This window comes from Cololabis saira, chromosome 13 (assembly GCF_033807715.1).
Source record: "Cololabis saira isolate AMF1-May2022 chromosome 13, fColSai1.1, whole genome shotgun sequence".
In the NCBI taxonomy this organism is placed as follows: domain Eukaryota; kingdom Metazoa; phylum Chordata; class Actinopteri; order Beloniformes; family Belonidae; genus Cololabis; species Cololabis saira.
The window spans coordinates 9186928-9198581 of record NC_084599.1 but is presented as its reverse complement, the minus strand read 5'-3'; the positions used below and the strand labels follow the sequence as shown (position 1 = coordinate 9198581).

The 11654-nt window shown below is 43.5% G+C and overlaps 1 protein-coding gene across 4 annotated transcripts in view; it reads right to left on the bottom strand.

The window, feature by feature from the left end:
* Positions 1–6173: 6173 nt before the first annotated feature.
* The window catches only part of lpp (LIM domain containing preferred translocation partner in lipoma), a 180452-nt gene continuing 174971 nt past the window's right edge, over positions 6174–11654 (bottom strand). For all 4 annotated transcript variants that reach the window (XM_061737593.1, XM_061737594.1, XM_061737596.1 and 1 more), the window contains one exon: positions 6174–9925. In XM_061737593.1, coding sequence (XP_061593577.1) covers positions 9797–9925 — 129 coding nt within the window. In that variant the 3' untranslated portion in view covers positions 6174–9796. The remainder of the gene's footprint in view (positions 9926–11654) is intronic.

The window sequence follows — 11654 nt, the reverse complement described above, 5'->3', positions numbered from 1 at the left end:
GCTGATCCTCTCATCCCTCCCTGTTCAGGGTCAGGCTCCGTCTCCCGGGGCGATATACGTGTTGAAGAGAACCGGATACCAGATTACAAGCTCCGGCCTCGTTGGGTGGAGTGAAATCTGCACGATAGCACGTCTAGCAGAACCCAGCTTCCTCCACGGACGGACCGGGATGTGCTGCAGCGTTGCCTTTTGGGGACCACAGAAGATGATGTTCATTATAGATTCAAGAGAGCAAGAAATCTCACTTTCTGGGGTTTCTAAGGCACAGCCAAAACAAAGTCCCTCCATTTCTTCACTGCAAAAACTCAAAAATCTTAACGAGCATATTTGTTTTATTTCTAGTTAAAATGTCTCATTTTTAGTCAAAAAAAATCTCTTTACACTTAAAACAAGACTCATCACTGGAAAAAAACATTTTTCAATTTCACCTGTTTCAAGTAGATTTTCACTTAAAATTAGTAGAAAAATCTGCCAGTGGAACAAGATTTTTTTGCTTGTAATGAGAAGATAAATCTTGTCCCACTGGCAGATTTTCAAGTTCAAGTATTTCAAGTGAAAATTTACTTGAAACAGGTGAAAATTGTCAAATAAGTAAATTTTCTGGTAATGACTCAGGCCTGGCTTGCATGCAAAATTTGGTGACTTTTGGGAAACTATCAAATATGGACCAATCAGATGAAGGGTGGGCACGCTTTTTGGCGTCTAGCGTCGCCATGGTAACACTTTTGAAAGAGAAAAGTAATGCGCGTAGTCACAGGATGGAGACGTTTTGATGTATAACACACCTGGGTGCACGTTACGGTTCGGGCCGTATTAACTGTCAAAGGAATGGCATAAATTGCTCCAATTCTGTCTGATTTTTTGACTAAAAATGAGACATTTTAACTAGAAATTAAAGCTGCAAGCAGCGATGAACGGGCCCTCGCACTCATGGCCAACGTCCCACATAAGCATATCAGAAATGACAGCACCCACGACTCTCTATGTCAAACCATTGAAAAGTTATAGCAGAAAATAGGGACAACCAATCAGAAGAAGGGGTGGTGCTAATTTTCACCAATTATGGTCAAGGACTCAATACCGAGTCCCATGACACCACCCATGAGTCTTTCTGTCAAACCGTTCAAAGGTTATGCCAGATAAAAGTATTCTAGTGGGCGCTGTTGAGCCGTTAGGCCACGCCCATTAATGCAAACCATGAAATATCAAATTTATCACCAGGCCTGGCTTGCATGCAAAATTTGGTGACTTTTGGGGAACTATCAAATATGGACCAATCAGATGAATGGGGGGCGCGCGTTTTGGCGTCTAGCGTCGCCACGGTAACACTTTTGAAAGAGAAAAGTAATGCGTGTTGTCGCAGGGTGGAGACGCATATTTTGATGTATAACACACCTGGGTGCACGTTACGGTTCGGACCGTATTAACTGCCGAAGGAATGGCATAAATTTCGCCAAAATGACACAATTAATTCAAAATGACAGACTTCCTGTTGGGTTTCGGCCATGGCGCCAAGAGACTTTTCTTTAAGTTGTGACATGATACAGGTGTGTACCGATTTCCGTGCATGTACGTCGAACCGTATTGTGGGGCTTGAGGCACAAAGTTTTCTAGGCGGCGCCGTTGAGCCATTTTGCCACTCCCATTAATGCAAACCATGAAATATCACATTTTTTGCCAGGCCTGGCTTGCGTGCAAAATTTGGTGACTTTTTGGGCACGTTTAGGGGGAAAAAAGGCCCTCCTTTTGTCAGAAGAAAGAAAAAAGAAAGAAAGAAAAAATTCCTACAGATAGACAAATAAGACAAATATTCCTGGTAAGATTTTGGGTTTTTGCAGTGTTTATATTTGGTGAAACTTGTTGGGATACTGCTTTAGGAAGCGTGAGCATCCCATAGTGACGGTGAACGTTGGAGCTGCCGCTCCAGGGGTCTGGGCTCTCCTGTGCTAATCCAGATTTAAGGAGAGAGACAGTATGTTTGTATTCTGGTGCAGTAAAGTCCACTGCAGGGTTTGTACCAGCTGGTGTACCGGTCCATCAGCACATCTGGGCCTCCTCCAGCATCAGCTCTGTACGAGTCACTCTGACTCGACAAGTTTAGCGTTCACCTGCGTCACCCTCCCCCTCTGCCCCCGGTCCTCACTGAACTCCTGCACTTTGTCTTCTTTGTAAAACATTTATCCCTCTCGTTTTAACCTCAACAGGATCCTTTGCTCAGAATTGATCTCTTTTGTTACTTTTTTTTTTTTACATTCAGCAGTTTTGTTTTGTGTGATTTCAGAACAAAGACCATCAAATATTTCATTTTCTCTACTTCATTGAAGATATTCTCAATTGCACTTCTCCTCTGTTGGTTTCATCATGACTCAAAAAGCGTGTGTCTGCATATTTCTGGGTACGAGCTCGTTAGACCTGCACTAACCAAGGTATCTTGGAGGAGAGCCAGATTATTGTCATATTATGTGTGTAGACTTGTGCAGATCTAGTCGGTCTCAGTAATGTTTTCTGCATCTTTAGGAGTGTGGTGGTGTCATTTTCTTAAGAGATTCAGAATCCTTTTTTCCTAATGCTGCATTTGATTGTGCTTGGATGTGAGAGGAAAGAAAAGTCATGGAAAAGTGTAACAGAACAGAATTGAGCTCAGAAATTTGGGCAAGATTCAAGTCGACCAGCAACGAGGAAACACTTGTTAGTTAAAGTTGATCACATTGTGGCTTCATCGTTCGTCATTTAGCAGAGTGAGATTGCAGATCTTTACTCTCGTGCTGCGGTGGGTCAGATCAGTCCTTATCTGCTGCTCAAAGGATATCACCTTCCTTTGCAGCTTATTGTCGTTTTTCTTTTCCTGTGTAAGTATTCTTACACAGGAAAAACAAACAAAAAGAAGACATAACGACCTGTTTTTACGTTGCTTACTAGCGGGATCCACGCAGCAGGATCCCACCAAGGATTCCTAGAAGAGAAAAGCCAAATCTTTTGTCACCTTCATGTGGTAGACGTTTGTGGTTTTATCTAAAATGTGAAGCTGGAACATTTCAGACACATGTAGATAAATAAACGGCTGTAGTACATGGTTACGGTTGTTAGGCAAATCACAATGTGGCACAAGGCAGACTTTTACAGTATAGAAGTGGTTGTTTAGTGAACTTTACGCTGAAAGTGACATTAATGGTTAAAGCGAGATGCCTGCAGCCCAGAGCGCGCTGGTTCCCAGCAGCAGAACGGTGGAGGTAACAAACAGAGTTCACATAAACCGTCCTAAATCATGCATGTACAACAGAGTGACTACCAGAGGTTACATTTTTATTCTACATGATTGTAGTTGGAGTTAAAACTGCGCTGCATAGATAATACCACTCAAGATGCTTATTGTTAACTCATGAATAAGTGATGCAACAGTCAGACTTTTACATCAGTCTGGGAAACGGAGGAACAAGTCCAGAGCTCCGGTGGAGATTTAGGACAGTTATTTCTCCAAACTTCAGCTTCTTCTCATGACGGCGGCCAGCACAGGCGACCTCTGCGAGCACCTCTGCTGGTCGCCGGGTGCTCCCACCACGTACGGAACAAGGCCCTAATGCTGCTTTCATGCAACGTGCACACGAGGAAAGCTCGGATTTGTGTCCTGCAGCGGTCTTAGTTTAAGAGAGAGCAACACTGACTCCGTAATTACATCACTGCCTTTAGCGAAGTCAAGGACACACAAAAATCAATGTTCCTGATGCAAATACACAGTGGGAATTCACTTAAAAGCTAATAACATTAAGCTGAGAGTGCTGCGATGTCAGCCACATTGTAATGTTATGTAAATCTGACCATATGACAGCTTCATTTAAATCGGAGTGCGCGAGATTATGCGTGATAGAGGCCCATTTTTGCTCCGTCCTGCTCATTCCTGCTTCCCGGTAAATTATTCAGCCCATAATTCTGCGCATTACAGGAAGACATTCAAATATTGCCGAAGCAGGCCCCGGAGACTCTGCACTGGATTATTATTTATTTATTTTATCACTATGCAGAGGAAGAAATTGGTGGGTGCATCATGTTGGCTGGAGGGTCCATCACTCATCAATTCATTTGTAAACACCAGATTTATGTGCAGCAGAGCGAGGCCGCTGCTCATCTGCTGGGGGCTCCGCTCTCCCTCTCTTTCTCAGACACACATCATGGCCCGCAGCGTGTTTAGGAAAATAAATCACTAGGAAATTTCATCCTGTCAAAATTCTTGGTTATCAAGCAGAGAAAAGGGGAGCTGAGTCCCCGTCATGATGTAACTGTATTTACTGTAAGCAGCAGGTCAGCTGTGGATAAACAGATCATGATTCACCTCTTAAACATCACCAGCGACTTCTCTGCTACGGACAGGAAGACCTTTCTCTTTCTGCCCATTCTCACGTTTTTAGACTCCCGCTTCAGTTTTACGGTCTTCGGGGAGGAAATGAAATGCTCAGTGACTCACTGCTGATTTGCAGCACCTAAGTAAAGATGACAAATGGAGAGGCTTAAATCAAGCAAGTCCTGGAAAGGCAACGGTAAAAAAAAAAAAACCAACAACAACAAAGAAAAGGTCCTTAAATTATTCTAACAACTCCAGGAAGCCGATCCGAGCGGCGAGGGCACTTCGTCGCTGAGTGCATTTTCTGATTGTGTCCCTGAAAGCAGAAGAGACGGTACAGCGTTCGTGTGTGTAATTAAAGCGCTGTCCCAGATGTGCAGTCAGAGGACGGTACAGCGGGGATTTCAACCACGCAGGACAGTCCAGGTCTTAAAGAGCAGGGACGGATCAGGGCTGAGTAAGCAGGGCTGTTCTGCGTGGAGGGGCTTTTAAGTGACTCTTGAAAAGAGAGTGGTCTTGCTTTCTACTTGCTGAGAATAAACCTCTGGCGTCTCCAGGTACTCGCTGCAGCGGGACTCGACGGGCCTGCAGAAGAGTTAGTCATTACCTGTCCAAGCCTATGGAGGAGAAGGTAAAAGGGCAGGTGTTAGGCCCTGTCCCAATACTCCCACTTCCCCTACTTTTCAGCACTACCCCTAAATTTTGCACGTTCCCGTGAGGGTAGTGGTGTCCCAATTCCTCTTTCCACCTAGGGGGAGTGGAGAAAACTAGGGGTAGTGGATATGAATGTACAGTAGCCCTACAGAGTGAGGGATTTCGGATGGTCCCTAGTTGACCGAGGGCCAGAAAAATTTCCCAGAATGCTTTTCATCGTGATTTGCGGACTGAATCAAAAAAAAAAACATGGCGGACACTTCTTATTTTTTAGTGAATAAAATCCATATTTTGAGTTAGTTTCTGCAAAAAAATGCATTTTGATTACATTTCTAGCGAGAAATATATATTTTACTTTCATAATATTCACTCAGTGAATGTACATAATCACTCGCTTGCCCGTTGTTGCAACCTCGCCAGAATAAAGGCTGATTTATGGTTCCAAGTTACACCAACGCAGAGCCTACGGCGTAGGTTACGCGGCGACGCCCGCCGTACCCCGTACCCTACGCCGTAGGCTCTGTGTCGATTTAACGCAGACCCATAAATCAGCTCCGGAGCCGGCAGGCAGGCAGAAATCCCGAAATTTTCGGAGTAGATTTCTTAACAGGCGTAGCTGCAACTGTTAGATTTCATCTATTAAACCAACATTTATTTTCCTAAATGACTTATTTCAGCCAGCGGTAATTCTCCACAGAGCTGCAGGTTTCTCCCCCGGGACGACGGCGCAGGTTGACCCGGCGATCACGTCTGTACTCCGGCCGTGAGCTGCTGCGCCCCGGACCTTATCGCAGAAAACATCGGACCAAATTTCTTAACAGGCGTTATTTGGATAAACTGAGCCCAAGTTGGGGATCTTAACGGTTACTTTTACGCCTGAAAAAGGTAGGGGTAGTGGGGGTATTGGGACAGGCCCCTGGGAAGATTTCAAGTGCCCTAAAATCTGTGGCTTCTTTTTTTAGGGGTAGTGGTAGAAAGTAGGGGGTGTATTGGCCCTTAACAAGCAGCCTGCAGCTCGGAGGAGGTGGAGGATGTGGAAGGGGGAGTGCAGGATCACAGGAGGACCGACAGCTTCAAAAAACAACTTTTCCAAAGAAATAATCAGAAACCAGTCAGATGCATGATACTAATGCAAAGCTTTTATTGAAGAAGAAAAACAAAAGACTACAAGATGCCCCTTTAACAGATCCAGAGCAGACGCTTGGCTTCAGCAGCAGCAGCTGACTAAGACTTTCACCCTCAACTCCACTAAAGCCTCTGCTGCTGCAGCGCCGTTAAGCATCCGGCCTGGTGGAAACATACGTGTGGATACAGAGTTGGTCCAGAAAAACAAAACAAAAACTTTATTTACTTTGGTAAAAAACAAGTAAACAAGCTCAAATCTTTTGAGGCAGAGCAAAGTATGAAATACACGGCGACAGTTTAGTGATTCACCGCTGCTCAGCCGAAGGCACTTTTACATACGAGGGCGGAGGAAAGAGCAGAGAACTGACTGGTCCCCTCTAAACGTTTCTCTAAACGTCAAGCGCTGCGTTTATTCTCAGCTCAATCAGGAAAACGTTGTCCAGAGACCTCTCTGAACCCAGCAGAGATCTAGCTGAGTACAAGGCCACAGCGGGGAACGCTTTGCAGAAAACATGCTAATAAAACCAACCCCGAGTTTGAAACTGACTCTACTTTATAAATAATCCTGTGTTTACCGTTGACTGAGCGGCACGCAGGCCTTCATTCAAAGGCACACGCAAATTCTTCCTGGCAAGTTTTCTCCGGCTACGTCCGTCATTAATACAAATATGGCTACATATTAAAAATTCCTAACAAATAAAAAGAAATGTGAAATAAACATCTCATCTTTTTCCCCCCACATCAGAAGGGAAACAGGAAGGATTTGTTTCTCTAGGGAGAAGCACAGAGTGGAATGTCTTTCCTCCGCAGGTGCAACTTTTGCAAATCATCCTCAAATTTATTTACAGGATTTTAAAATAAAAGAGGTTTGGCAGGACTGTTACTGAGCGTCTGGAACGAGACATTCTGGAGTATCGTTAAAACTGCAGATCTCAATTAATATTCAAAGCAGTGGACCTGCTCCATCTCAAACTAAATTCAACTCTATTAAACTATTATAAATCTCGTCGTGCGTCAGGTGAAATCTTGATGGGAAAAGCCCATAAATATTTAGTTCAGATTGCTTAGACTGGTTTATCCGGCAGCTGTGAGGGCGTGACTGACGTCCGTCTGCTGCCAAACACCATCCAATCTTCTCACCTCCCAATACTCCTTTACTTTTTAAATACTGATCTCAGTCTAATTTTGGATAGAAAACAAGCTCATGCAAATGTCTGAAATATTCTCACAAGTCTCAGTGTTACTTTCACAACCTTATTAGCGCAGTTATTTACAAAGTGTTCCCATGGTAACGACACTGCCTTTGCTGAGACTGATGAACCTGATCTGCTGCACTCACACATATTGATTAACACAGATAGGACTTTATAGAGATTGCTTGTTTGGAGGACCGCCAACATTACCAACCGATGTGAGAAGAAATCGGGAAAGAGAGAAACAAAAAGGCACTGATAATTAACAGCTTTGTTCAGGACATAATCATCGAAAGGCACAAGAGATTTCTGAGGATGGAGAAACACTTGTGTTTGTGTGATTGACTGCAAACTAGTCCAGCTGATACGCTGGCAAACACTTACTAGTAATTACTTATTCATTACATGGTCTTTGTTGCTTAAAGGCACCCTGTGGAGTTTTTTTGTGAACACGTGAATGTTGTGCTTCTGTGTTTCTGAGCACGAGGAAACATGTTGAGCTGGAAACTGCCTGAATCCTGCGGTTTTTCTCTTCTGTTGCTGGGCCGTGTTCCTACTGGCTTCGCTGCCGCAGCGCTTTCCTTGTAAACAACCGTCAATACGAAACAGCAGCGGGGGGAAAAAACAAAGAAAAACAAATGTTTGTCGTGTCATCGGTCAACTTAATTAAATTCTCCTGACTGGAAAAAAGCTGAGTGGCAACCGCGACTCCGAGATGTAACGCGGTTTTTGTTTGTTTTCCTTTGTTTTGTAATTATTTGAAGTCATTTTCTCTGATTGCGGGCTTTCCTGTGTCACCTGCACGTCTCTACTGTTTTCTCCGTGTTTGCGTCCATCATCAGTCTCCATGTCACACTCATGGTTTTCTGTTATTTCAGTCATTTGTTATGAATGAAATGTCAACACCACCTCTCCTACCCTGAACCATCACGGTGTCCGCCTTACTCTGTGCGTGCGTGCATGCGTGATTCAGATAAAATGCTTTAAAACCTCCCCTGTTCCACCTCTACGTGTGGGAAAACTCCACAGGGCTCCTTCAGCTCCCTGCCAGAGCCCTTTCTCTTATTATTACCGCTGCAGGAATTAGTCTGGACTCTCAGATTAAAGTGGATCTGCCGGTCCAAACCACTATGGTCCCTTCTTCTCCCATCAACTAAAACAAACACAAAATATAAAATGTGTGTGTCGATGCAGGCAAACAGCGCAGGGACACACACAGCTGGATATGTACAGGTAAAATATTTCCTTATTCATAAAATTTCTTATAAAGTGTCAATGCAATTAACATTGGAAATTGCATAGTTGTGTACTATTACTTACTCCATACTGCCACACTGCTCACATCTACTCTGGCAGGAGGATTTTTATTTCTATTTTTTTTTGGGGGGGGGGGGGGGGTTACTCGTTTATCTGTGACAAAAAAAAATAATAGAAAACTTAAATAGTACTGCAAGACTATATTTATATGAATGGCATTTCATGATTGTGCTGCTTGGACCAACTGAAATGATCTACTGGCTACTTTAGGGAGCATTTCGACGGGTTTCGACGGGTTTCGGGCTTCATATTTTATCCAAAAGCTGCTTGTTGAGGATTTTGTTCTAGACAGAGAAAAATTACAGTATTTCCTGTGGTCTCGTTCGGCACGCTGTAGATAACGTTTAATACACTTGCATAAACAAAGAGTGCACAGGAAATACGGCAGTTTAACTCACTTCTTTGGTGTTCGGTTGTGCAGAACAGTTTTGAAGTTCTGCTCTCTTTTATGTCGTATTCTTGCGACACACAACAACACACACGTTTGAAGCAACTCGTGGTTTTTCTAAATACTGCTAGAGCTACAGTGTCTTTCTTTCTTTCTCACAAACAAACACACTCATCCGTGACCTCACCTCCAGAGTTCTGGAGGAGGCGGTCGCTTCTTTAGATCACAACACTGAGGTCAATGCATGCATGTGTATCTTGTCACAGTTAACTGGAGGATATGAAGCGATTGCTTTAAGCAGCGGTTCAGCTCCGAGGCTCTGTTTCTGCTTCGGCTTTAAAGGTGCTACAGGAAGCATTTTGTAATGTGGACAGAGCCGGGCGAGCCGTTACACCCTTCACCCAAAGCTAAGCTACCTAGCTCCCACTAGTAGCTGCGTGTTCGGCCTGCAGACGTGAAAGAGAGAGCGGTCGTCACCTCCTTCGCCTGGAGGGGTCTGAGTGTACCTGCAGAAATGTGTAAAATTATTCATCTTAATAAAGCAGTTAAATAAGACCTCCCCTGCCGTAGTTGTACCGAGTCACAGTAGTTGCATGTACGCAGGCGAACATGTGATGCAATATTTTGTAACAAAGTGGATATAAATATAGAGAGATATACGATATATGTATACGCTGAAGGATGGAGCTCTCTGTAGATGGGTACTTTTGCAAAGAAAAAAAAAAACAAAAAGGGAGTGCGTGAGCTGGGATATCACAGTGGAGGTGACGAGGCGGCGGCTGCTCAGAGATCCGTGGTGGCCTTGGCAGTGAGGGCCTGGATGCGGCTGCTGTTACAGTTTTTGCAGAGGACGTGCCCGTCCAGTGGGTAGCAGCCCTGGTTGTCCCCCTCCGAGAGGAGGCTGCCGCAGTCCTGGAGGACACAGACACGCTGTTAGAGCACCGGTACACACTCACTGACCCGCCGCGGCGCTGACACGTCCTGCTGTTTAAACACCGAGCTGGTGTCGGGTTACGGGAGCCTCCGTGTTGTGGTTTGGTGCCAGCTGGTACTGGAGGTCTGGAGCAGGGGTCGTCAACCCGCGGCTCTAGAGCCGCATGCGGCTCTTTAGCGCCACCCTAGTGGCTCCCTGGGGCTTTTAAAAAAATGTTTGACCTTTTTTTTTTTTTTTTTTCTCTTTTTCTCCTTTTTTTCTCCTTTTTTCATCTTTTTTTTGTTTTTTCTTCTTTTTTTCCTTTTTTTCTTCCTTTTTCCCTTTCCTTCATTTCATCTTTTTTCTCGACATTTCGACTTTTTTCTCAACATTTAGACTTTTTTCTCGACATTTCGACTTTTTTCTCAACGTTTCGACTTTTTTCTTGAGATTGTACTTCAACATTAATCTCGACGTTTTGACTTTTTTCTCATCATTTCGACTTTTTTCTCGACATTTCGACTTTTTTCTTGAGATTGTACTTCAACATTAATCTCGACATTTCGACTTTTTTCTTGAGATTGTACTTCAACATTAATCTCGACATTTCGACTTTTTTCTCAACATTTCGAGTTTTTTCTCCAGATTGTACTTCAACATTAATCTCGACGTTTTGACTTTTTTCTCATCATTTCTACTTTTTTCTCGACATTTCAACTTTTTTCTCGACCTTTCGACTTTTTCTCGAAGTGCATAATGAAAAAAAATCTTCCCCCAGTTATAACTAATATAGAAACATGCAGCATGTGTTTCCTTCATTCTAAGGCTTATACAAGACTTTTCATTTTTTGCGGCTCCAGACATATTTGTTTTTTGTGTTTTCGGTCCAATATGGCTCTTTCAACATTTTGGGTTGCTGACTCCTGTACTAAGCCCTTGTAACGAAACCACGTCTGCTCAGGATGCATCACGTGGACGGCGTCACAAGTCTATGCTTACATGAATATTTGAGCAACACTCAGATTTAGAGCTTCTGGACTAATGAAGAAAGGGTTTGGTTTTAGCTCAAACTCAAATTAAAACGTTGGACCGTTCAGGGTTTAGTCTGAGCAGGATAATAAAGACTGAAAATCAGGGTCACAATGATCACACTGGAGTCAAAGGTTGTCATGGAGAACATTTTGATTACTTTCTCACTACATGACATTATTATTTTAGGAATATAGATGTTATGTGAATGAAAAACGCAATAATCTGTCAGCGAGGAACTTGCCCAGTAAAGGTGGGATGTTTGATGTGTTTTAGGCCCCGTTTACACGTAGCAAAAACGGTGGTGTTTTCATGCGTTTTGGCCGTTCGTTTACATGAAAACGAAGCCCAAAGTCATCAAAAACCATCATTTCTGAAAACTGAAAACAAAGTGGAGATTTTCAAAAACTCAGTTTTCACGTTTGCTTGTAAACGGAGGGAAACAGACATTTAGGCTTCAGAACGTCACATTATGCAACAGAAACGTCACCAGCGTCATGTGTGCGACCTGTGTTTTGTTTGGCCACCGTCAATATTTTCTTGTGTTTTACCTGTTTTATATTCTAAAGTCACACTTAAAAGTAACTCCACTTCTCTGTCACTCCGAATGAAAGACTCTCGTTCCATCTTGGAAGTAACTTTAAGTTACTCGTGTCATTTGTTGATGTTTTTTTCCAGGATTCTGATTGGCTAGCATGA